General features: G+C 47.2%; 1 protein-coding gene and 1 long non-coding RNA gene across 4 annotated transcripts in view; both read right to left on the bottom strand.

Annotated features, from left to right (window-relative positions):
• Col17a1 (collagen type XVII alpha 1 chain) overlaps nucleotides 1-12903 on the bottom strand; it is a 44704-nt gene extending 31801 nt beyond the window's left edge. The window contains exons 1-8 of one of the 3 annotated variants that reach the window (XM_013066159.3): nucleotides 12718-12903; nucleotides 7854-7919; nucleotides 6001-6045; nucleotides 4968-5072; nucleotides 3859-3990; nucleotides 1763-1810; nucleotides 841-876; nucleotides 362-409 (exon numbers count right to left, since the gene is read on the bottom strand). In XM_013066159.3, coding sequence (XP_012921613.1) covers nucleotides 362-409; nucleotides 841-876; nucleotides 1763-1810; nucleotides 3859-3990; nucleotides 4968-5072; nucleotides 6001-6045; nucleotides 7854-7905 — 466 coding nt within the window. In that variant the 5' untranslated portion in view covers nucleotides 7906-7919; nucleotides 12718-12903. Of the gene's footprint in view, nucleotides 1-361; nucleotides 410-840; nucleotides 877-1762; nucleotides 1811-3858; nucleotides 3991-4967; nucleotides 5073-6000; nucleotides 6046-7853; nucleotides 7935-12717 lie in introns of all 3 variants that reach the window. The other 2 variants (XM_013066160.3, XM_087185731.1) reach the window with 2 other exon arrangements.
• Nucleotides 12904-24246: 11343 nt separating this feature from the next.
• On the bottom strand, nucleotides 24247-25886 carry LOC147825482 (uncharacterized). Its single transcript, XR_015440647.1, has 3 exons — nucleotides 25652-25886; nucleotides 24668-24898; nucleotides 24247-24579 (listed from the first exon to the last, which is right to left on the bottom strand). It is a non-coding gene; the product is annotated as an uncharacterized LOC147825482 (long non-coding RNA).
• Nucleotides 25887-26628: the final 742 nt, after the last annotated feature.

The following is a 26628-nucleotide window of genomic DNA, read 5'->3' as shown; positions in this document are numbered from 1 at the left end:
GCCCACCCTGTGGCGCACGCCTGACCTGGAAGGCCTCTCTGGCCCTCGCCTAGTGTGGAGCTGCTCCTCTGCGCCACTTCGCCACACTGAGCTGTGAGGTTGGCTGATTTGCCTTCTCCGAGTTGCTCTGTGAGCTGCTAAGCAGCTAAAACCAGTGCAACTAAACTCCAGCTCCTAGCACAGGGGAACTCACAGAAGACCCTTAAAGATGTTTACGATTGAGTGCATGCACATTTGAGCACATGCACACACACGCATGCACACACAGCACTAGTCTGTAACTCCTAAACAGTACTCAACATCCGTGTGTGATTTCATTGCAAGGCCCCCGGATCTCTGCAGCAAGCCACTGACCACTCACATCTGGTAGAAGGTGATGCACTCTGCAACCGAACTCGAATTTCGCTCTCTGTGCAAAGAAAGAGACACACGGGCCGTGAGCGGAGGAGCCCGACTACAGTTCCTGACCCTGGGTCTGAGCAGCTCCGAACTGTCCTAGGTTTCTGTGTCCCAGAGGCAGACACTTGGTGTCCTAAGAAGAATTCTGCTACAAGGGGGACATCCCTTTCCTCACCTTACCTGTCCACTGTAGGCACCTGGGGCCTGATGTAGCCTCAGGCTGAGCAAGGAGGTTGCACGACACCCAGCAATGACTGTTCCCTTTGCTGCTGTCCACTTCACAGTGGCAAGATCAAGCATGAGGGCCCTGAGCCTGCAGTGTGCTGATGGCAGAGGCCAGGCCTCGCCTGCTCATCCCTGTACCTCACATGTCCCGGCTCAAGGCTGGCACTCAGGAAATGCTGCCCAAATGAAGTGAACTGGACCCGGGACAGTGCTCACCTCGCGTTTGGCTCCGCCCTCTGGTTGCAGAAGACGCTGAGAAAGAGATAAACACAGTCTCAGGCCTATATAAGAGGAGGCATGCTGGATAGTTTTGACATGAAGGCACACATTTGGGGGCTTCTCTTACTGTGTATAAACCCAGCAAAGGGCTATTCTGTACAGCAGATGCTGAATAGATGATGACCGCATAGCAGTCAATGATGACTGCATAGCTAAAGGGCAGAGAGGATCTGAATACCCCAGGGCAGTAAGATGTTCACTTCCCAAAGGAATGTTAATTTAGCAAACAGTGTTGCAGCTAAGGCTGGGAGCACAATGCATTTGTACTGGCTGACAACACTGACCAAACAGATCAAAAGGCTGTCAAGTCATCCCTTTGTTTCTTAGAGCCTGTCTTGGTTTTCAGGTGTAAGCAAATAAATAAAACAACCACTGTGTAATCAGTGGTCATATCCCCAATTCACAAGCCCACTAAGCTTCCCAGAATATGGACCAAAGACCTAAGTCATGGTCCAGGGTTCTTTAGGCTATGATGTGGCTCTTGGAAGCAAGAGAGGGCGGAGGCGCTGGGGCGTGGGCATTTGTTGCTCTGTGACTGCTGGTTATCTTTGCTGGCTGTCCCTGTGCCTCTCATGGGGAGGAATCCTGGCAGTTACTGCTTGGCCTCAGCGATGTATGTATCTGACCACGAATCTTGTGTAAACAGCTTGCATTTTTAACAGTGCTGTGAGCTAATGCTTGTGAAGCAAGTTCATGTGATGGGGAGTCCCTTTAAGATGAGGCACAGGGAGCGATGAGTTGGCAGGGCTCACCTCCTGCAGGGGTTGCCTCCCTCGGCTCAAGATGTTTCCTGCCCACCCTAGCCCCGCTTTTCCTCAGTGCCCGGAGCAGATCCTCCGAGAACCAGGGGAGAACATACCCAACTCCTTCCGAGGGTACTCCGGGGAAGAGTTGCCACTGGAGCTCCCTGCAGAAGGGGACGGAAACTCAGCACAGCTGGCCTCCTGGGCTGTGAGCTTCCCAGAGAGTGGCCCGCTCCAGCCCTTCTTCCTGCCCCATGGCCAGAAGCGTTTCAGGAGGGGTGAGCAGGCATTTGGAAAGAATCAGGCTCAAGACCAAGAACATGACACCCCAACCCTCTGCCCTTGTGATGCTTGTTTTTGAAAGTGGATCTTGTTAAAATAAAGGTATGAGCCCTGCTCAGGCCTAACATCAGAGAGCACTGTGGAGGGCTGGGGACATAGCTCGGTGGAAGAAGAGGAAGAAGGAGAAGGAAAAGGAGGAAGAGGAGGAGGAGGAGGAGGAGGAGGAGAGGAGGTGAATGGGGAGAAGGGGAAGAGAAGAAGGAAGGGGAAGGGGAAGCAGAAGGAGGAGAAGCAGAGGGAGAGGGAGGGGAGGGAGAGGAAGGCAGATAGCACAGTGTGATGAAATTCACTTGTTGGATCTTGAGCTTCCCTGGGGACTCTCGCGCTGCACCAGCAGGCCAGCCTCTCTGCACTGGGACGCCAGCCCATTTGACTCATTTACTAGGGGACTCAGCCCCTTAATCCTGCCTCTCTGTCACTCGCACCCATCTCCTCTCACTGCTAAACTCATTTTCCATCTGGCTGGCCCATTCCCATCTGAACTGCTCCCGCACAAGCCGGGGACCCAGTGGGCTTAGTCATGGAACCCAGGTGCCTTCCAGGGCCCCGTCTCCACCTGAGCAGCTACAGCTCTTCCTTTTCTCTTTGACCCCAGGCCTTGCTTTCTCCTTCTTCTCCAGCTTTCTCTTTCTTTGCTCCCTCCTGCTTTGACCCTTTCTTCCTTGGCAAACTCCGTGGTCTTCCAGTCCACAGCATCCCTGTGTGAACCACTCCCAAACTCAACTCTTGCCTGAACTTCCTCCCGGAGGTAAGTTCCATGTTTCCCTCGCCTGTTCACTACCCTCTCCCCAGAGGTGCACAATTTGAGGACAAAGTAACTGAACTCAATCAAGCGGAGTCCGCCTCCTCAGTCCTGTTTCAATTGTTGGCTCCACCCTGAGCCCAGCCTGCACCTGAAACTCAGCCTCCTAATTCTCCTAGTCCTGGACCTCAAATGCGATTGACTGTTTTGTTCAGAAGTCTCCATGGCTGCCCACTGGGTGCAGAATGAAGGCCAAACAGCATATCCTAGCATCGACTCTGGCTCCTCCAACCCCTTTTGTCCTTTTTGTTCCCTAGAACCCAGGGCCTCAGGACTCCCACTGAGCGGCACCTGGTCCTCTCCAGTCCCTCTTCACACAGGCTGCAGCTGCTTCCTGCATAAGCCCTGAGGCTCCTGCCTGACTTGTTATGCGGCTGCTCCCTCCCTGGACTGCCTGTGTCTGCCTCCCTGGGTGCCAGCATTGTACACATCAGGCGGGCCCAGCTCAGATTCAGATGTCACCTCCTCCTTGGTTTGCCATGCTTTCTTTCTTCAGCTGAAGATGGTAATCTCGTCTACTCTGCATTATAGCTTTTTTTTTTTTTTTTTTTTGCTGTACTAGGGATTGAACCCAGGGTCTTCACACTGGCCTACATCCCCTGCTTTGATTTTTTTTTTTTTTTTTAATTTTGACACAGGCAACTGTCTTGGTAAATTGCAAGTTGCCCAGGCTGAGCTCTAACATTCAGTCCTCCTGCTTCAGCCTCCCAGAGTGCTAGGATCACAGGAGTGCGGCACCAGGACCAGCTGCATGATGGTTTTTTATCTGTCATCTTTAACTCTTCTATCAGACCTAGGCTCCTGGAAGACAAGATCCATGACTGATTCATCTCAGCACCCCGAGGCCCTCCCTCCACTCAGTGTTCCACGCCTGGGAGGGATTTGAAGAACCAGCTTAAGAGTGAGTAGGTGGGTGCAGACAGGCTAACGAACAAAATCTGCAAGTACTGTGAGTCTCTAAAAGAAATGAGGGTGGAGGTGAAGCCAGGGGCCAGCCCACAAGTGTTCAGGGCAAGCCGAGTCCCAGGGGCAGAGGGGCGTTCTCCCCGTGGTCTGCAGGACAGGTACCTTCGTACACGCCGTGGCGGGCAACGTGGGTTTTCCTTTCGAAGGTTGAGCCGGGCGAGTTGGGCAGGGTGGACGCGGGGGACTGAGCCCTCCGGTAACTAGAGGTGGAGCCGTTGCCTCGCAAGCTTCCACCTGCAGTGGGGTGGGAGGTAGAGCCCCGAGGCACTGAAATCCGGTCAGCCTAACCAGGCACACTCAGGCGGCCGCTCACTAAGGGAGGCCCTGCAGGACGGGGATATCGCCGCCACTGCCTGTCCCGAGCAGACGCCGGAAGGCAGGAGCCCCTCCGACTCGCGGTTACAGAGCGCACACAGGGCAGGGGTTTTCCTGAGGACCGGTGCTGAGTCACAGACCGCTGCTTGGCTGGGCGAGAGTATGACCTGGTGGCCCTCAACAGGGAGGGGAGGACTTCTCTGGGCCAGCTTGGCCCTTCTCATACCCTGGCTTTTCCTTGTGGTTTCAGTGACGGTTATGTGTGTGCTCTTGACTTCGTGTTATTTTCCCTCGCTTTGCTCTGTTTTGCTTTTGTTGGAAGAACGTCCCATGGGCAGCAGTGGGTCTGTGCCCCATGCGAGCCTGGTGGGATTCCGTGTTTCCAGAGGCTCTGAGCAGACAAACCCGATTGCTAGCTTTCTTTTGTTGTTAGTTGAAGTTGCCAGCCCTTTCCTAAAAGAAAAGGCTTCCTACTCATGCAGGCTTCCTAATTAATGAGTATCTTACACCAGGGACTGAGTGAAAATACATCCCTTTTTAAGCAGGGTTCAAATACTGATGGCTTAAAAGTCCCACCCTCCTGGGTCATGTGTCATTTAGCCAGTGGTCCCCAAGCTCTGTGGCATCAGGCCTCTGGTTTCCCAGAAGTCAGCTTCTCCATAGATAGGGGAGAGGGGGTAGCTTGGGATCAGGCTCTCATAAGGAGCAGGGCTCGCACTCCTCGGAGAATCTAATGCCCTGCTGATTGGACGAGAGTGGCAGGGAGCTTGCCTGCCCGCTGCTCGCCTGCTACAGTTAGGGACCCCGATTTAGCTCTAACGGTCCCTCGCCGGCACTGACTGAGGACCATGTCTGCCCGTCCTTCCTGTCCCAGCCTTGCCCCGGAGGGTACTTACTGGAGCTTATGTAGCTGCTGCTGCCGTGGGTCAGGCTTTGCTTCTCCAGCCGGCCCCCTCCACCAAGAGAGCCCACTTTGGCATAGCCATTGCTGGTGCCCCCTTCTGCCAGAACCAAAAAGCAGATGACAATTCAGGGTGGAGCCAGGTCACGTCATCCCTCCATCCCCGTGGAGTGGAGGCCTCCCCTGGCTTCTCACCAGGCCCCTCCTGGCTGGGGTCCCTCTCTCACTACACACAGAGCGGGTGCTACCACGCTGCAGCTTGTCAGGATTGCGGATTTCTGGAGTGGATATTGTATTGATCTAAACGACGGCCTCCGGGTGGAGCCAGCAAGTTACTCACTAGGAAAATGAATAGTAGACAAAGAAGCAGGTCCCTGGGCTGGCCTTGCTCTTTGCAGAAGCCTGGTAAGGGCCCAGACGTGGCAACCACTAGAGAAGTTGGAGGGATGTGTGGCGCCTCTGGGCCCCATCTGGCTGCCCACCACTGCTCAGTCTGGACTGCTGCTGGGTGGACTCACCCAGCCCGGCCACCAGGCTTCCTGAGGGGTGTGGGGTAGTTTTGGGGACTTGAAGATCCATTACAGAACCCACGAAGCCTGAGGAGCCCCTGCCGGAAGGTGGAGCAAAGGGGAAGCTTAACAGGTGTGAAGCTGCTCTGTGCTCAGGGTGGGTAGGATTTCGGTATTATAGTGGCTAGGATAGCAAATCAAGACAGAAGGTAGATGCGTGGATTCCGGGGCTGTGGAGAGGGCCAGGGGGAAGGTCCAGTGACTTCTAATGTCAGGAGGCTCTTTCTGGAGGAATGGGCGTGTTCTAACATGAGACTGGAGCTCTGTAACTGCACTAACCACCCAGGATTACACACTCAAAAAGGTAGACTCTGTGGTATATAAATTAATTTCAGTGTAACTGTTAGCAAAAAAAAAAAGTCAAACATTTTGGATTTGCTCAAAGGAGGGCAACCTCCCAAGGACAAAGGTATGGTGGGGTCTTCACAGATGACCTGCTGGGAAGAGGCGTTTACTTACTCGGTGGTAAGGATGTAAGTCTTGTAGTTACTGTTTCAGTGATAACTAAAAATGACAAAAAAAAAAAAGAGGAGATCTTAGGGAACGGAAGGAGACCTCTATATTTGGACAAGGCCTGCTATCTGGCATAGGTTAAGGGTGTAAAGTTAAATTCAACACAGACTTTGCATACATGTGCTTCACCTGACCCATGCATCTGGAAACATAAGCAATAACCACAGGGGCTCAAGGTACCTGCAAAATAAGTCTGTAACTCTTTGGAACCAAAAGAAGTTATGCCCTGATTTGAAAGATGGGTTGCCTTGGTATCAGGCTCTCTCAGGACAGCTGCAGGCCAGGCTGGGGTTTGACCCAGAAGGAGGGCTGGCCCCCTTGTCTCGGTGACACCACCTCTCTGCCCTGCTCCTTCCTAAAAGTCCTGGCCAGCTGGGACCCACACCTGAGCTGTTTCCGGGGCATCGGGATTCATTCTGAAGTCTGCAGTGCCAGCAGGAGTACAGAAAGGAAGGGGCTTGGAGTGAGTCCCGCTGGGTGCTAGTGAAATCAGTGGTCCATGAACCTCAGAGACAGACTTGAGGACCAGTCCCCTTGACCCCTAAAACTGAGCTCCTCCGATCCCAGTGATGGGGAGTAGATGGAGGCATTATGGGCTTGAGACGACACCCATAGGCAGCAAGACTTCATGCCGTCCAAGGGCTTCTGTTGCCTGCAGCAGCAGCAGCAGCGGATGTGGATTCCCGGAACCTCAGCAGGGCCCAATCTGCATCTGACCCTGACACCATCACCACTACCTTCCTGGCTGTGCACCCATCTAGCCAGGGGCTGGTCTTTAAAAGATGCCAGTGTGCGTGTGCATGTGTGTGCGTGTGTGTGTGTGTGTGTGTGGTGTACAGACACATGCAGGTGGGGGGGGCGCTGAAAGAAGAGAAGGGTGGAAGATAATGCGGGATCATTTTGAGCCACCCAAAGCCATGCTGTTGGTCTGCTCCAGCCTGCCCTGTCTCACCCACTCCATTCTCCTTTACCCGATGTTTCCCTAATTAGCTTTCCTGCCAAGAACATGACTGAATGTAGCAGGCACAGTACTCAATGCGTAAAAGGAAATGAATACTTTGTTAGAGAACAGTGGCATTTAAAACTCTCACAATATAGCCTTTTGCAATTCTTTGACATATAAAAATAAATTATCTCCTGACCTGAAGTTCCAAATCTGAGAAGCCAGAAGTTTATTTTTTAAATTGGAAATAAATGAAAGTCTCAGAATAAGTAAAAAAGCTCCCTAATTTAGAGTTGTGTCTGACTTTATCATTTGGGAAGTTTCAGAAAATAAATGTATCTTTTTCAATTTGTAGTGTAGATTTTTACTATGACCCTGGTGTTATTTCAATTTAGTCCGTGCAAGAACTGGGGTATCATACCTAGATTTCTGTTATTCTCTATCCCTCAGTAGAGAAATGGTTAAATGAACTGTGGTGATTGTATTCAATGAAATATTATGCAGTTATTAAAAATGCTGGTTATGAAAACTATAAGAAGCCCCCTCCCCCAGTACTGAGGATCAAACCAGGGCCTCTCACATGCTTGGCAAGGGGATACTGCTAAGCCACACCCCCAGGCCTGGAAGTGGTAATTTTCATCCTGGAAGAAAAGGCAGGAGGCCTTTTGATTCTTATGTGTTAAAATAAATATCCACGTGGGCCATGTTATGGAAAGGAATAATAAGGTGCATTTAGGAACACATGTTAAAGTGACACCGTGGCTGTCATGGAATTATGAATAAATTGTTTTCAATTTCTTATTACTCTTCTAATGAAACAATTACAGAGTTTTGAAAAACGTTCAGATGCTCTGACCTCTTTCAGTGACTTCCGTGCCATCTCGCTTGTTTCTCTTGGTTACGTCCATCCCATCACCACCTGCTGGAAAGCCAGAAACTGAATGCGAAGGTCGTTCGCCACTACTTGCAGCAAGGCTAGGCCCTGCTGTGAAAGCTAACCCACAGCTCGATTTCTTGATCCTTTCTTGCACCTACTTTCCAAGAGTTGTCCTATTTCTTGCCATCAGTTGTAATTGACAGGATTTAAAAGTCCCACTTTGATTTAATTTTTCTTTCTGTGAGGGGATCAAAGCCAGGGGTGTGCATGTGGTGGGCAGGCAACTCTGCCACTGAGCTGCATGCCCAGGAAGGGTCCCTCTGAGTTACTCCTTTGTATTGGGATCTTACTTTTCAGAGTCTAACAGGCCAGACTGCCCTCTGCTGAGCATCAAAGGACTTAAAAAGCCAGGGTGCCCTGAACTTTGTCTGACTATAAACCTCTACTTGGTGCGAAGGTAATAAACCGCTGCTGACTAATTCATTAGACACTTCTGTAATGCGTTCTGTTCTGTTTGGGACTCTGGGAATTAAGACATTCACGGTACATTAGTTGAAAGTTTGGATGGGAGGACGGAGCTTGGTGAATTTAAAATAAAAAATGACGTGACTGGTGATCCCTGCATGGAACTTTTACACTGTGGAGAGGCTGGAGCTCTCTCTTCATGACAAACCCTGCAGATGTCAGAAGGAAGAATAGATGAAGAAAATAGACGTAGGATCTATAGAGATGGCGGAGACGCCCATTTTCTGTGCGCACCCTTCACTCTCGCTCCACCTCTGAGAAGGAACGTTGTTACCATCTTGGCTGCTGTGTCCCTCAGCGCAGAAGGCAGAGGCAGGGCTGGCCTCGAAGGGTGGTGGTGGCCTGGGACCCGAGCCGTAAACACTGGGACACACAGCAAGGACTCCCTCCCTGCGCTGTGGTCCTGGGCTCCAGAGGGACTGGACTGGACTGGACTGGAAACCTGGGCTTCCCTGTGGTCCTCTTCCTACCCCTCTCCTTCTCTTCCTCCTGGTTTTCCTGTTGGTTGCAGGTCCAATTTGGTTCTAGAATTGAGGCGAGACCTTTCTGCCCCATGCACCTTGCCTGGGGCTCTCTTCTGGCACTCTGCGCCTACCTAATGGGTTTGAGATGGACTTCTCCACTAGACACGGCAGACACAATGCCTAGCCCACAATACAGCACACTGGAAAGGGGTGGGCATCCCCAGTAATGTTCTCATTTCTTTTAAAAATCAGATGGAAAACAAATCTAATCTAATCAGGATTGTACTCGTTGTACGAGTGCAATTGTGAAACATGCTTTTCTCTAAGGTTTTTTCCTTAGTGGAGGAGGGGCCCACAGAGGCAGAAGTGTCGAGGGCCCACAAAAGTCCTAATGTGGCTGTAGGTGACTTCCCGGCTAGAAACCAAGGCCGCGTGCGAGCAGCTCGTCAGCTGCCTCATGTGATGAGCACAGTTAGCTGCAGGACTTGGCTGAATGTGTCAGCTTCTTGCTCATCAGGGTGCCTTAAACACCTGGCTCTAGGCAAATAGTGAGGCACCATGGAAAAATTCTAGCTGGATCTGGGATGCCACAGAATGTCTTTTGGGGTATGTTTCCTGGAGCTAAGAGGAGGGGCTCCATAAACATTTTATAAGGGAGTCTAGCCTCATTAAAGGCCACGCCTGGCCTATGACTACGTCTGCATTCCAGCTGTGCCCGTGGGACTATGCCCTGCAAACCCACATGCAGCTGGACTCCCAGGAATCCTTCCTCAAAGCACTACACCTTTGGGGGCCCCTCTGCCTCCTCCCCCGACCCATCAATCATTAGCTATGGAACAGGAGGCGTTTGGGGAGATTAAACATTTAAGTACACTGGCTGCCACTCAGGAGGGGACCAGCTGTTTAGGATGACACCAGAATTGATAGGCAGTAGTATTCCAAAAAGACCTGTTTGTAACAATTCACAGAAACTTTTACTACCTGTAAGTTCTTGCTTATTTTTGATCCTTCAGTGAATTTTACAGCTAGGATTGCCTGGGTTTATTCCATTTGTAGGCATCAAGAGAGATGTTTGATAGGCATTTGGTAAGAAGAGTTCAGTCTCCAAACAGCTAACCTGGCAAATTCTGCCTGTTCTTTCTGTCTCCAGGAAAATAACGCATTTCTAGACTTTCCGTCTCTTCCCTTTGTTCCTGGCAGAGATTCAGTTTCTACAGCTAAAACCTCAGGGTTCCCCATCCTGCAGAGGACACAAAGAGACAGCCTGCTAAGAAACCAGGTGCCCCTGTCAGGGGCTGGGAGCCCCGGGAGGGACCCTGCGGACAGCGCCTGCCCAGGCAGGCTCAGAAGGAAAGACACCTCTTCCTCAGTCTGAAGAGGCTCAGAATGCTGTGTGTCCCTCAGCCTGCACGATCCTCTGCCAGACCGACAGTCGGAGGAGGCAGGGATGTGCTGGGTGACAGATTCCTTTTCACCAAAGTAAGGGTGTCCTCTGTAAGTGAGATGTTGAATGGCAAATAGTGAGGAAGGCATAGGTTGGGGTCAGGACCACCCTAAGGGACGGCAGGCGCTCTGAAAGTGCTGGCGGTTCTTGAAGCATAACGACAGGGAAAGGAAAGTTCACCTGGCTCTTGCCTGAGCCTGCCCTTCCCGGAAGGCCTCACCTGAGCTCATCTTCCAAAAGCACCATATGATGGAAGCTCTTCGGAATAGCATAATTTTTAACTTCCTGGACATTGGGGTCACTTTACTGGCACTAGGATGAGCAAATAACTCAAGTTCTCAATTCCAAAATTATACTAATGTACATCCATAGTTCTTTCTTAATTTTATTTGTTTACTTTTGAGTCAGGGGCTCTCTATGTAGCTCATACTGGCCTTGAACTCACTGTTTACCCCAAGCTCATGATGATCCTCCTGTTTCAGCCTCCTGAGTGCTGAGATTATGGGCATGTGCTACCAGGCCCAGATTAAAATTTATTTTTAATAGCCACATAATAATTATACATATTTATGAGCTCCAGCATGATAATTCGATACATGTATACATATATTGATCAAATCAGAGTAATTAGCATTTATGTCATCTTAAGCATTTATCCTTTGTGTGTGTGTGTGGGAGTCCTGGGGATTGAACCCAGGCCCTCTGCACTGAGCTACCCCCGATTTGAGACATAGTCTTGCTAAGTTGCTAAATTGCTCAGGCTGGGCTTGAACTTGCCATCCTTCTGTCTCAGCCTCCCAGGGACATGTATCACTTGTTAGTGTTTGGAGCCAATGAGCTGCTCTCTTCCATTCCTGACGAAGTGCATGATAAGCTGTTGTTCCCTGCAGTCGTGTGCTGTGCCGCGGAACGTGAGCTTTTTCTTCTACCCGCCTGTGTTTTCATACCTGCCTCCCCCAGCTCCTAGTGAGCCCCATTCCAGTCTCTGCCTACGGCGGTGATAACATACAAGAGCCGAGCAGTGTGATCGCCAGGAAACGGGCGCCCTGGGGTGGAAGTACTGGAGTTTTGTCTCTGTAACACCCTGAGACGGGTTTGCACTTGCTACACTCGGCACCGGGATTTCACAGCCACAGGCGGCCAGGCAGGGACACCGCTGGATTGTTTACAGTTGTGGGTGCAGCTGTTAATAAAGTCAAATGAACAAATCTTCTGGTCAGGCCTAGTCTAAGAACGTGGGTCGTTCTCAGTCTGATTGTTTTCACCGGTTGGAGCAGTTTCTATGCCTGTTTGACACAAGGCTGGTCACTTTAAGTGTCCCAGGAAAACTGATCAGATTCCTTCGTAGCTCTCAGGGCCCCAGAGTAAAGCACGCCTCGCTTCTCCAGGGGTCTCGGGCTGGACACGTGTGTTGGGTGGATCTGGCTCCATCTGTGCCTCGCTTCCAGGGAACATACAGAGGCGAGAAGCACTTCTGTTTTCCCAACAAATACCTTTGAAAGCATCTGACTACGTTTTTAGGGACACAGCAAATCCAACTCTTTACTCCCTGTCAACTGCTTCCCAAAAGAAGTGGGGCGCCAGAGGCTCTGCCTCTGCTTCAAAAAGTCAAGTGATAATTTGTTAGTTCGCGGCAACTGTGGTCTAGGTGGACACGTAAACTGGTAATTCTCATCCCGGAGTGATTTTGGGGGAAAGGGGGCTGACTTGACTGGTGGGAAAATGCATAAGGACAAGTATTCTTTCTTCTGCTTTTAATTCCTCTGAGTTTGGCTCTGGGGAATTCCTGGATCAATTAGGCCATTTCAGAGATTTCACTTTACTTTAGATTAGGGGCAGTAACAATTTTACAACATGAAGAGCAGCAGTCTTTTGGCGGGACCCCGAGGCTTAATCTGAACTTGGCAGCACAGAGTCCAGGCGGCCAGGGGCTGCTGCTGGCAGGCCCCCATCTGCCCTCGCCTTTCCCCTGCACCCCTCTGGCCTGTCTGGGGGAGAAGCGGGGTGTGTGGGGGGAGCCAGACAGTGAGAGAGGAGACTGGGGTGGAGACAGACCCACAGCCCTCACTGTAGCCTAAATAAAACACCTTGCCTCAGGGCATTCCACAAGACCGAGAGTAACACAGAAAAATCTTGCGGCTGGAGCCCAGTACATCATAAGTGGCCTTACTTTTCCCACCCCTGGATTTTGTTGTTGTTGTTCTTAGTCCTTTAAAAGGCTTGCACTGTGCAAAACACATACACCACAGTCATCACTCGTGACCAATTCATCACTTCAGCTAGAAGAACTGTAGAAACAAAGGAACCTCATCTGATTTGTTTTCGCCAGGGAAAATTTAATTTCTAAGTCGAAAACCTCTAAATCAAAGTCCCAGAAAAAGGGCGGAAGGTCAATCTTCCTGCTACTTACCTGGCTTGTGATTTTGATGGAACTGGAAACGACCTTGACTGAATGCCCCCTCTCTTTCTTCCCCTGATGTTTTCCTCTACAAGTCTGCTGTGCCCACTTTTTTTATCCAGATCCAGCCGAGGTGTGTTAAAGCTGAGTGATCCTCCAAAAATGTTCACTTCACTTCTCCCCCCTGGTTTCTTTCAGTGCTTTGCTCCTGAACAAGTCCCGACAAAGGCGTGTTGTGGTTTACAGCGTTACTCCACCCTTCCAATGATCTGACACTTGCTGGATTAAAAAAAAAAAATCTGCCTCCAGGAATCAAACTTTATAGGAGGCAGCAAGCCTCTCTTGCCAGCTTAGCTAGATTAACCATTTATAGACAGGTGGGGAAAGGGAACAAAGTGTCAGGTACAGGAAATGCCCTTTGTGACTTCTCCTCAGCCTCCCGAGCCAGAGGACTCCCACAGCTTGGTGTTCTCCCTTCGTGGTGTTGTGGATGCCAGAGTTCCAGTGTATCTGATGCTGGGGTATCTAGGCACACGGTGTAGGGTCAAGTACTTGAGCCCTAGACAGACAGTTACGAAATTATATTCCAGATCCATCTCCTGTGTGTTGGTCAGGTCCATCTGGAGCAGTTAGTGAACTAATGCCTAAGGAGAAGTCCATGACTGAGAAGGTTCAACCACTGGTGGGGTGGGGATTCACCTTTAAGAAGAGGTACCAAGTATGTGATAAGACCCAAAAGTGACGCGTTGTTGATTGATTTTTCAGCATTTAGCCACCTAATAATGGACAGGGATGTGGTTGTCTTTTAAATCAGGTGACCACATAGGAGATGTGGAACCTCAAATGCCCCTATAACTCCAAGTACATCCCATGGGGCCCCTAGACTTCCCCAGAGGGTCAGCTTACACCAGTCATGAGCTTGGTGTCTGTCATTTTTGGAAATACGTGGGTAGCATCTGGCTTCCCAGGACCACCAAACACTAGCTTGAGACTCTGGGTGTTGACAGCCTTTCTCATAGCAGGTTTGGATCCCAGTTTTGAGGCACCAGGCTAGGATCCTGCAGGGGAGCCAAGGCCTGTAGCCTGGCCCTGCATATGCGATTGATTCTGCCCTGGCACTCACACCCTGAGGAAAGTCAGCAGACCTCTGAGGACCACCTGCAGGTCTCGTGCCTGAGATGCCCAGTAGTCCCCACTGCAGTGACACATTTCAGAACCCTTTCAGCAAGCTAGGGTTTGAAATTTGCTGTCTGCATGTTCTTGCCTTCTCCAAATAAAAGCTAACCATGTCTGCTGTCAATCTCTTAGGAGAACCTAGAAGACAGTTTTCAGCATAACACTGACGTAGCGCTGCGTCATTCATTTGTTCATGAACTTATGAATTAGACCAGACATCACTGGTTCTTCTTCGACTAGGCACAGAGATTTCAGTGGAGAAATGAAGGCACATTCTCCATCCTGTGCAACTCCCAGTCCAGGGGAGGGAGCCAGGCCTTAAGTATGTACTGGCTGGCTTGGGCTGCCATAGTGAAATACCAAGTCTAGCTGGCTCATGGACAGACATTTATTTTCCCACAGCCTGGGGGCTGGAAGTCCAAGATCAGGGTGTCAGCAGGTTTGATTTCTCCTTGGCTTCTTCCTGTGTCCTCCTGTAGTCCTCTCCTGTGCACACGTCCCTGGTGTCTCTCTTTGTGTCCTAATCTCTTCTTATAAGGTCACAGGTCCAAATGGATAGGGGCCCCCTCAGTTTTAACTTACGTTGCTTCTTTAGTAGTCCTGTCTCCAAATACAGTCATTCAGAGGTACTGGGAGTTAGGGGGGTTCACACACGAACGGGGGGAGCACAATTCGGTTGATAACAAAAATTATGGAAAAGTGTGTAATTAAGAATATGATAACCACCATAGAGAAAGTCTTGGACACACGAGGGAGCATAAAAGGATGCGTAATCTTGAGGAGGGGTGTTAGGGAAAGTACTGCCACGTGAGGGACACTTAAGCTGACAGATGAAGGCTAAGTAGTGATTACGTATGTACGTACGCAGGTAGAGGGAGGGTCTAGAATACTCTGGAACCTGGCCGGAGACAGAAGAGTGGAGGAGGCTGTGCCGTGGGAGAAGCATGGCGACGAGAGGAATAAGGGTGAGGCCAGCATGTTCAAGGGCATCCTGAGGAGCATAGCAGAGAAAAGCTGCTCACCTCAAACAGCCAGGAAGCCCGGAGCGTGAGAGAGACAGAGCAGAAGGGACTGGGGACGACAGGTAATTCCCAAGGGCGCGGGCCCGGATCTGCTCCCTTCACCTGGTCCGGCCGGGCCTTCTGCCACCTTCCACGACTGCTGTTAATTACGAATCCATCGGTAGATGAATCCACCCACGAAGCGACAGCTCCCACGATCCAGCTGCTTTCCAAAGGCCCATCAGACGGCAACACAGCCCCAGGCATGCAGACTTCGGGGAACCCTCTGGATCCAAAGCCCAGCACAAGGGAACTGAGCTGGCCACACAGGCCTCAGGGCCATGGAAGGGAAGTGGTTTTGTTCCCTGGCAAATGCTCATCAGCTGACACTGTATGTGCCATGTGAATGTTTGGATTATTAATCCCAGGGAGGCAGGGGACAGTAACTAATGCTTTCTAAGGCCTATTATTATTAGCCAGATACTTTAGGTGCATTATGTCACATAATCCCTCCAGCAGCTCTAAGGTGTGTGCTATTATTATCTTCATTTTATAGCTGAGAAAAATGAAGTTCTGAGAATTGAGTAACCAGGCCAAAGTTCCTCTATCTCATGAGTGGCCAAGCCTATGTTCCACTTGACTCTCGAACCCTTGTTTCTCATTGCCTTGGGTGTCATTAAAATTCACACTCACGGCTTTGAATAGAACGAAAATGGGCAACATCAAGACAGACTGGGCCAAGTGCAAATGACAACCTAAATAATAATGAAAACTATCTGATCAGTGGGTGGTTCTCAATCAACAGCACTATTATACTGTCTAATTTATGATAAAAGATTAGATAGAAGTCTGCTTACTAGGACAATCAATTATTCAACTATAGCTATGATTTAAAATCAAACATGCTAAGCAACCATCAAAATAAACATGGGTAGTTTTTTTCTCTCTCTCCTTGAGTTCCTATAATAATGTCGGTATTCTCCACATTCAGGGAAAAGTCACACTTGTGGTAGAAAAACTTACAAGCTGGTTAAGTGGGGGTGCGGTGAGCTCGCACAACAGCCTGTGTGTAGAGCGTTTCCTGTGCAGCCATATGTGCACGTGTGACCACTGTTCACAGCCCTGGTCGAGGCGTTTTAGGGGGGAAGAAATTGAAAAGAATCCATAAACCTTCTGATTCCTCAAGGTTCTTGGTTTACTGTATTGGGCAAAACTGTAAGGCTTAACTCCTCCATACATGGAGTGAAAAACCCCTATATTTATTCGATAGTCATATGTTAAATTCCGACCACATGCCTGATACTAAAGGAATTATCTTTTAAATGTTTAAATTATCTAGAAAACAGTAAAATTCTTGCTAAAACAAAGCAGCCAGGAGCCAGCGTTGGGAAATAGCTGTGACTAAGACACCGGAAAGGTGTCTCTTACCTCCTAACTACCTCTGGAGCTGTGTGAGTCACACTGATCAAGTTTTGATGGACTAGAAGTGAAAGTTCCTTAGACGGCAACTGGAAAAATACTCATACTCCCCAAATTCTCCACTGGTGCTTAAATAGGCTGGGGAGAAGGGATGTCTGCTCACACGCGGCCCTGTGGGTTCCCAGTGACCCACTGTCTTCGCTTAAGAGCCAGCTGGGCACAGTGGGACTCTGCCACAGTGCCAGACGTGTTTCTGAAAGTGACAGGCAAATCCAGCTCTTGCTGACATGGATGAGTGGCTTTGTCAAGTGACTACTCGCTGTCTTGTTAATCTTTTTAAACAAAAATTTCTTTGTCCATTGACTTGCCAGACTATGTCCTATGGATGGACTCCTACCTTCTTTTATAAAACAGCATCACAAGGTAGTGGCATAATGAGCTTATGATGCTCTCATCCCAGGACCCTAAGGCTTTGGAACACATTTGCCCTCCATTCCTAGAAAATAGGAAGTAAAGTTCCCTGAGAAGGAGGTGGGAGAAAATAATTTTATGTTTTGGGAGGTAACTGCAGTATCAGCAATTATTGATTCAGCTCTTTTATTGGACAGTAAATCCACAGATGTTTTTGAAACCTAATTCCTACATAATAAAATAAAAATACAATACAGTTTGTCACAGTTTGATACCACTGTTCTGAAACTAGAAGGCTGTATTCCTGCCAGCTTTCTTTGGTTAGCACATGCTCCTGGATAACAAGACTTCCCTGTAACAATTATGGCAATGCCGTATGTCACAGTCCATAGAACAATTTGGCTTCAGGAAGGATACAGCTGAGGAATGGTACCAACTCCTACCCTTCACACATGGGGCCAAGGTCTCCATCTTCATGTCTACAATACTTCTCGGATTGTCCCTAGTTGTGTTCTTTGCTGTCTTTGTTATAATAAAAAGCACCTGGTTTCCTTCCTTCTGTTCTAACTTTAGATCTATTCATTCATCTATCTTTTAAAAACTCACACATAATTGTTGGATGAGTAAGTCACTACCTATTGGGTGTCTCCCATGAGTAAGGCACTGGGTACAACTGTGATAAGAGTGTGTAACTGAGGCTGAGATGCAAAGCCTGTCTTCCAGGCATTTCTAATGTAGGTATGGATATATTCACTCCATCTAAGAATATATGAGGTGAGAGGTAAGGTAGAGGACTGATGAAGTACTCTAGCTACAGTTTCAAGAAGGGCCTGGCTTCAGCCAAGCAAAGATGAAAAAGGAACCAAGGGGAGCAATACCAGCAAGGGGACAGGCCGATGACATGGAGCGTTGCTGTCAGCTGAGAGACTGCAGGGCCCCGGAGGATGCGGAGACTCCTCCAAGTGAGGCCCTGACCACAGCGAGTTACCTTTCTCAGAAGATGTGCGTTCCAGCTTACGTTCCAGCACTGGATCAGAGACCAACAGCAGCAAAATTCTTCCCCTTGGGTTGGACTCTTGTCCTGCGTTCCTCCATAACACATTATAAATGTGAAGCTTAAAACTGGCACTGTTTTCTGTCTTGAAGAATTTAGGTATTAAGAATGTTAGGGTATGTCACCTATGGGTGACATATTTAATTAGTTTAAAACCACCGTGTGTTGTTTTTAGTGCAAGCCCTACATACTAAATGATCTGAAACTAGTTTCTAACTATTTAACATTTATAAATTGGTTTCATCAAAAAGCTACCATGAACTAAAGGAAAATACGTGAAGGATTCACCTTCCCCTTTGCTATGGTCTGAATGTGTCCTGCCAAGTCGAGGCTTGGGGACAGTGCCCCAGGTGACAGTGTAGAGAGGGAGGACTTTGAAGGAAGGATTGGGTGGCTGGGGCTCTGCCCTCGTGGATGGATTAGTGCCGTGTCATGGTGTCATGGGAGTAGATTCTTGCCGGTGTGACTCAGCAGTGCACTCCCACCACAGGCTGCTCCCTCCCAGCCCATCCCGAGAAATAAATTCCTTTTCTTTACAAACTACCCAGTCTCTGGCGATCTGTTATAGCAGCGTAAAACACACTAGGACACCTCTCATAATCAGGGAAAAAATATCCTTTGGTAGACAAAAGCCTTCCTGTGTTAGTGGAACAAATGAAAATCCCCGTTGGGGTGGGAAGTCACTTTCAGCATCAGGTCTGGCAATATTTACTTGCTTACCTGGCACAGAAAAGCCTCCCTAATACCCGGGACCAGCAACTCATCTGCACTTTGTTCAGAAATGCCCTGGGAGGGATGTCGGATGCCTCAAGGAGAGGAAAAGCTCAATACAGCTCGCAAGAGGAGATGTGCTCTCATAAGTGCATTATTTTATAAATATCTAACAGTTGTTTGAAATTTGTGTTAGGCTTGACACTTGCTGGGGGTGGGGGAGGGCAAGGAAAAAACCAATAAAACACACTGGCAGGAAGCTACCTGGCTGGATTGCAATGGCTTTTAGGCCAAAGAACTGTGGAGTCTGTCAGGTGATGAGTATTCCCCTGTGCTGTAGGCCATGATTCAGGACATGGGGTTAGTTTTCACAAAACATGCTCACACAGAGACTGTCGTCATCAACGCAAAGCCCGGCCCTCTTGTCTGGTCTGTGGTTGCCAGTATGTGCCCCAGGGGTACATAATGCAGACTGAGAACCAGGTCCCCCGGCCTGAAACACTCATCAGCCCGACGCTCCGCTCCGCTGCTTATAACACTCACCCAAAAGCTTCAGACTAAGGGTGTGCCGGTGGCTGTTGGTCCGCGTACTGAGAACCCTACTGTTTCACCCTTTCACTAGAATGATTTGCAGTGAGACGACTTATACTCAGTGACATTCACCTCTTTAGTGTTTACAAGTTTGTGTTCTTGTTTGTTTTTTGGTCCTGAGCATTGAATCCTGGGCCTCACTCATGCTAGCATCTACCACTAAGCTACATTCCTTTCCCCCAGGAATTTTGACAAATGCATTCAGTTGTGAAACTACTAATATTCAAGATATAGAACATTTCCTTACACCCCCAAATTCCCTCCTGTTCTATTTTAGTCCACCTTCATCTCCAGCCCCTGACAACTACTGATTTATTTTCTATCTTTATAGTTTTGCTTTTTCATACAGTGCTAGCCTTTAGATCCTGGCTTTTTTGATTTAGTATTTGACATTCACCCATATTCCTGTGTGCATGATTCATTTCTCTTTTTTGTTACAGAATAATATTCCATCATTTGATGTATAATTGTTTATGTATTCATCTGTTGGACATTTGGATTGTTTCTCATTTTCACTGATTATGAATAAAGTTGCTGTAAGCATTCACATACAGATTTTGTATGACTACAGCATGGGTTCCCAGGTCTTGTGCACAACAAACAAAGAATTGGATGTGGCATGTGATGGTAAGGAAAAAGCAGCAAAATTTTAGTCAGGCAACAGTAGGCTCAGAGTGAACAGGCCTGCGCCAGCAGAAGGAAAAAGTGGCTCCAGCGCTTGAGGGCATTGGGTTTAAGAATTTAAAATGTTACACCTGGTCTAGGGCACCTCCCATTGGGTCTTTCAGAGCATGACTGACAGTGTGATTGACAGGATGCTGAGTCAGGTCAGCTGTATCTATCACACAGGTCCTTTCCCATAATTCACTCTGGTATAATTGGATATGTGAGAAGCAGTCCATATGCATGAACCTTCAATGAGCTGCAGATGTAGAAAGGTTACTGTAGGTCACACAGGAGGATCTGGCACCCATGTACCTACTACCAGTAGTAGGCTTAGGACAGAGGTAGAGGGGTTGGCCCTGAGGCATTGGCCAGGTTCAGGGGAGTGGAGGGGACTGGTCCCAGAGCCCCAGTTGTACTATCTATATTAGTAGGGCAGAAGAAATAAGGATAGGTGGAGAGGAGGTAAAAACATTGGAAGGCGTGATCCAAGTGGTCCGTGGTTATCCACACCTTTACTCTCTAGGCCCGTTTGTTTTTTCTCCCTGTCCCATCACTCCCAAACTTGTAGAATTTTATGATACTACAAGTCCATGAGTTGGCCCAGCTCACAAAGTTAAGGACAACGGCCTGACCTTGAGATACAAAACAGCTGTAAATGGTTCAAAGAATGTTTTTAGGCAAACCATCCGTCTTCAAAGTGATCCCCAAGACCACATATGCACCCCAACCACAGGCCATAGCACACCTCACCCACACTCTATTCTCTCTCTGGGTGAGGACTTCTTTAACTCTATCTAATAAATAGGCCTATGCTTCCCACTGATGAGTCCAGAAATTGTTTTCTGCAGTGAGATGTCGAGGACCCGCCTGGGTTGGGGCCTCCTCAGGTCCTGTCTGGTGACGGTATCGCTAGTTTGTTTGATTTTATCCAGTCGTGGAAGTATGGGGTGGCATTTCATTGTGGTTTTAATTTCCACTCCTACAGTGATTGAAGATGTGGATCCGCTTTTCTTGTGCTTATTTGCCATTCGTGTATTTTTTTTTGGTGATTTGTTGGTTCAACTTTCTGCTCATTTTGAAACTGGATTGTTTTCTTTGTATTTGAATTTTGATAGTTCTCCATATATTCTGCATACAAGTCCTTTCTCAGATAGGTGTTTTTGCAGGTATTTTATCCCAGTCTGTGCCTAGACTTGCCATTTTATTAACAAAGTATTTTGGGGGATGAAGTCCAATTTATCATTTTTTTCAATTGAAATCATCTTATTGGTGTCCTATCTAAGAAATTTTAGAGTTCACAAAGAATTTTTTGGTATTTTCTTCTAGGAATTTTATTATTTTCAACCTCATTTTATATTTATAAAGCATTTTGAGTTAATTTGCATAAGATATGAACTATACATATTATATATATGGCTGTGCATTGTTCTGGAATCATTTGTTGAGAATATTGTACTTTCCCCATTGAATTGCCCTAGCAAATTTGTCAAAATTCAACTACTCATATAAGTATGCCTCTGTTTCTGGGCTATTTTGTTCTACTGCTCTATATTTCAAATGTTACAACTCTGAAAATCAGATACTCCTTTCTCCCTAGGGTTTACTGTTGCAGTTTTTTCCCTCATGAATTTTCTGGGCTAATCCTGCCATGTCTGCATTCTTTGCTGTATGTGGCCATTACAGTTTCCACCTAGCTTGGTTAGCAGTGAGCTAACCCTTGGACAGAGATTTCCTTAAGTGCTCGGAACTGATACATCTCCCAGGCTTTGCCAAGGGATTCTATGTACATGTGGGACACATGTTCAACCCTCTGCCAGGTGGTTGCCACCTCTGCCTTAGGCTTCACTTCCTACAGATCCTCACATTGGTCCCTAGAGAAAGGAGGAGGGACAGCTCACGTCTTTATGAGCATGCTCACAGCCCTGGGTATGAATATATTCCTACGTGTGTCTAGTCTTCTAGATTCCCAGTAATGGGCTGAAGCTTTTCAAAGCCCCTGTGGACATCTTATTCTTCAGTTTTTCCTTTTATACATTTTGGATAGCCTATTATTTGCTCCAACTGTTATTCTTTGCCAGACAACTCTATCTAACTGGTTTTGACAAATGCCCTAAGGAAAAGGTTTTTCACATCCAATGAGCTTTGAGTCAGATTAAATAAAAATCTTAGAGCTGGGGCTGAAGCTCAGTAGTAGGGTGCTTACCTAACATGCATAAGGCCCTGGTTTAATTCACAGTACTGCAAAAATAATGATAATAGTAATAATAAATATAATCTTACAAGTGTGATTTCCAAAAACTACCAGTTCAAAACTAAGGACTGGAGGTGTGGCTCCATGGTTAAATGCTTGTCTACCATGTTCAAGGCCTGGGTTTGATCCCTAGTGATAAAGGAAATGATATCAGGAGATGAAATAGGACCTGAAAGTAATATAAGGGAAATGTTATAGTTTTCACCCTATTAGATGTCTGATATGCAGAGTTCGTGTTCTCTAAAATTGATGAATGAATTCTAGGAACAACAAAGATTAAGAGTAGCAAAAATTTATTGAGAGGAGAGATTTTAGCTCCCGAGAGGCAGGAGGGTCCCGAGTGGGTTGCTGAGGACCCCACTTTTTAGGAGAGTTTTATAGAGCAAAAGCCATGTGGGCACAACATGGGTTACAGCTATGATCAGCCAATAACGTTACAAGTACAGTCACTTAGGTAATAGTGATCCAATGGGGGAACAAGCCACGTAGCAAGTGTCAGGGAAAGAACAAAGACTTCTTCCAGAGGCCTTGGTCACCACTGGGGTGATTGATGTCTGTCTAGACTTCATTAGGCCAGGTGTTACCGCTTATCTTGTCCTTTGGGGAGGTATGCAGGCCTGGTCATTTTGTCTTTATCTTGAGGCCTGGCCTCCAACACATGTGTCTCTGGCCACAGTTGCAATGTCTTTTACCCTTGTCCTGATTCTCTCGATGACCTGGCTCTATCTGACTGCCTATAATATTTCTACCTAACTAGGCTGTCTATAATGCTAGCATGGCAAAATAATAAAAATGATAATAGAATAACAATCTCTAAAATAAGGCTTTGAATGAGTCCCGATTCCATTATATTCCTTCCAGTTGTAACCAGTGGTGCAAAATTGAACTTTGCAAGTTAGATTTTTTTTCTTTTAGAGATAAGCAACTTCTCTAGGCTTCCTTCTGCTGAGCACATAACCACCGCCCCCCTCAGCCCAGATGAAGTGGTGTGAAGTGAGCATGCAGGTGCCAGCCTGGGGAGCCTGGAGCCCAGTTTCCTTCCCACAAGAAAGGGACAGTGAACTAAGGATGGCTGGAAGCGGTCAAGCTAGTGTGAAGATCTGCATTGTCTCTCTCTGCCCTCACCCTATTCCTCACTCTAAAAGACCCTCACCCACCTGTACACAGAGAGATGGTGATTTGAGGAAAATGGGCCCCTCCATCTCTTCAGAGCTAGCTTTGATTAAGTCCTTTTTCCTTTTTTAACCAAAATAAATCCTCCTTTGACTTGGTCAGCAGTGAGCAAAAGGAGCTGTGGATATGGTCTGAAGTGACTGGCTCCGCAGTGACTTCCAGGCTGCTGGCTTTCGCCATGAGCATGGGCTGCTGGTTCTCAAGACTGCTATAGAGCTGGGAGGAGGTGAGGGCAGGGCAGGTTAACAAAACTCATTATTTTTACATAGCTATTTACATTTCCAACATTGCTATAAGACTTTCATTAACCTTTAGAGTTCTGAAAAGTTGAATCTGAGTAATTTACCCCAATTTGCTCATTATTTAATGGAAAAGAAACTATTCAGAAGTCTTTACTCCATCATTTTTACTGATACAACTCCCATGCACAGGTTTAGAAGGTGTGGACCCAGCCTTGTATTGGCCAGGTAGAAGCGAGTTGGACAGGGCATACTTCTCTTTTTGTGTATTGCTGAATTGGACTCTTGACATTCTGTTGAAAAGTTTTGTTTCCACTCATGTAGTTTTTCTTTTCTTTCTTTCTCTTTACCATTTATTAAAGGTCTTTGTTTTGATCACTTATGTCATTTCCAAACAAGGAATTGAAGTATTTTACAAATAGATTTTTTGTTAAATATCATCAGTACTATCTGCATAAGTTAATTTTTTCCTTATCTTTTTATTTTTTCAAGTTTTGTTTTTTTTCAGCACATTTGCAGTACATAATGATTTAAATTTGAAATATTTGGGGAAGTTTTCAAATATTTTCTGTTATGAATTCTAATTCTAGCTTAATTATGTTGTGGTCAGAAAAGATGCTTAGTTTGATTTTAATTCCTTTAAATTTGCTGCATTTGCTTAGGTCCCAGGTAAAAACCTTCTTAATGAATATATCATACACACTCAGTGGAAAACCTTAGAACCTTAGTACATGATTTGCCTGATTCTTCTAACCCACATGGAAGGGGAATGGGGCCTCTCCCCGAGCTCTGCCACAGGTGAGCAGCGCGTCCTGTCTCCTTGGAGAAAGAACTGCTTTTCTTAAGATTTCAGGCCCCTTGTTTGAAAATTTGCACAGTGCCAGGGGACCAGGGGACTTGGACTCCAGGAACACTTAAAACAGATTTATATTCTTTAAAACAGCACCTACATATATTCATTGCTATTATTTATTATTATGGGTCAGTGGGGACACTTTCAGCTTCAGTAATTGAGAATAAAAATTCAAATCTGCTTAGATGAGGAGTTTATTATCTTACACACAAGGATTCTGGAGGTGGTGTGGCTCTGGGGCTGCTTACTCAGGATGCCACTGTCGTCCCCAAGGACCTGGTGACTGTGGTGACTCAGGGGTCCACATCACACCCAGACATAATCGAGCCCTGGAAAAGAAAAGGACGATCTCTTCCTTGTCTCTTTGAAAGCAACAATGCTTTCTTGAAAGTCCCTGAGATGCTATTCTTCACATACAATTGGCTGAGAAATGGGTCACACTTCTTCCTAAATCCAGCGGTCACAAGGGCAATGGATGAAGACAAATGGTTTGGAGGAGAAAATGGGTGGCAACTACCATAACCAATGCGGTGCGGTGTCGCTTTAGTCTCTGGGGAGGCTGAGCACAGGCTCCTCTTCCTGATTCGGCATGGGCTGCCTGCCCTCTTGCGCTCGACAGCATTCTGGAGATTCTTGGCCAGTTCCTCTCTGCAAGACCAAAGTCTGTTAACACCTCACTATTAATGATTTGTATTCTTCTACAGGTAAAAATAAGACTAATGGCTCTGAAGTCAATCACCCCAATTTTTTCCTAGAGGATAAATCTCAAATATTACAACAGGTAGAAGAGCTAATGCTTTCTCACTCTGTAAAGTTGCTATGAAGAAACCGATTTGCCCACCTATGGAAACAATCTCAAAGGAGATCTTAGAGGTTATGCTTGGATATCATCACTGCCTACCATCTCTGCCACAAGAGTGGTCAATAAAAGGGGTCAGAACAAATAAAAAATATGTAGCTCCAGCCTACCTTGATCACACAATTCTCCTGCCTCAGTGCTGGGCTACAGGCATGAGCTACCATGCCTGGCCCCGGAATACAGGCTGTAAGGAGTTGGCTCCAAGCCCGCCACAGAAAAAGCACACAAGAGGACTTTGCCTTTAAGGGACTAAAGATACAAGTATGTGCCCTTTGGGTTTCCATTTTCGGTTTGTCATGGTTAACTCAGAGGAAAGACTGGAAGAATCAAAGTGTTTGTGGAAATCTTAGCTTATGTCATCAGCCGAGGAGGAGTTTTTAGGTTGGAAGAGACAGACACAAATGGGTGTCGGTGACAGACAGGGGAGTTTTCTCTGATGCACAGACAAATGGAGTAGGGTGGAGGGAACTTCCATCAGAGCTGGGAGTGATTCTGAGGCAGAACCTTACAAGGTAGGTGCTCCACAGCAGCGAGCTACTTACCTGTTCCCAGGGAATTCTTGTGGCTGGTCAGGCTGCCAAGCACTGATGTCTGTGCACGCACCCGGAACATCCTTCCGCTTCTTCCTGGGGCCATAAAGTACTTGGGAAGAGATAGATGAGATCAGTGGCAATTCTGCAAAATCTGCATGGTGTTGAGTCTCATGGGCATGAGGGTCTCTCCCTCCCTCCCTCTATCTCCCTCTCTCTCCCTCCCTCTCTCTCTCTCCCCCTCCCTCTCTCTCTCTCCCTCCCTCCCTCTCTCTCTCCCTCCCTCTCTCTCTCCCTCTCTCTCTCTGCAGTATACAATGCTTGTTAAGTTTATTTAAACATCAAAACCTTTCCTTTTTGTTTTCTTTTTTTGTTTTAAAAAAGAACCTGCTGGCATCTCTTCTGATATAATTGTTATTAGAACAGCAAAGAAATACTGCTCTAAGGAACAGTGGGTCATTATTTTGTTTTCACTGTGCTTTGCTTCACTTTCTAAATTTTCTGCAAAAAATTCTACGTCATATATATATAAAATTTGGTCTCATATATTATTTTATATATTTAAATACATATATAGCCTCATATACTTTCTTGATAGGGTATTTATTTTAGAGGGAATGACAAAAGCAAAAGTTATTCATAAGGAAGGGAAATGGAAAAGAAGAAATCAAGAAAGCTCCTGAGGATATATCCCCACAACCTGTGTGACTGTATGTGGACCCAGACCATCTCCCTCCTCTCTGATCATTTCCTTTCTTCCCCCCAACCCCCTTTGATTTTCTGAGACAGGGTCTCTCTTTGCAGTTCAGGCTGGCCTTGAACTCACTATGCAGCCTAGACTGGCCTCAAACTTACAGAGATCCTCCTGCCTCAGCCTTCTGAGTGCTGGGATTACAGGAGTGTGGCACCATACTTGGCTTTTTAAAAAATCAGAACATATTTGTGGTACATAATGAATACATGCATTGTGCAGAGTTGGTTTATGTACC

This window comes from Heterocephalus glaber, unplaced genomic scaffold, assembly GCF_053883595.1.
Source record: "Heterocephalus glaber isolate CG9 unplaced genomic scaffold, H.glaber_assembly_v1.0 deba00001498, whole genome shotgun sequence".
Classification (NCBI taxonomy): Eukaryota; Metazoa; Chordata; class Mammalia; order Rodentia; family Bathyergidae; genus Heterocephalus; species Heterocephalus glaber.
The sequence above is the reverse complement of the archived record's forward strand: the minus strand, read 5'-3'. Positions and strand labels throughout refer to the sequence as shown.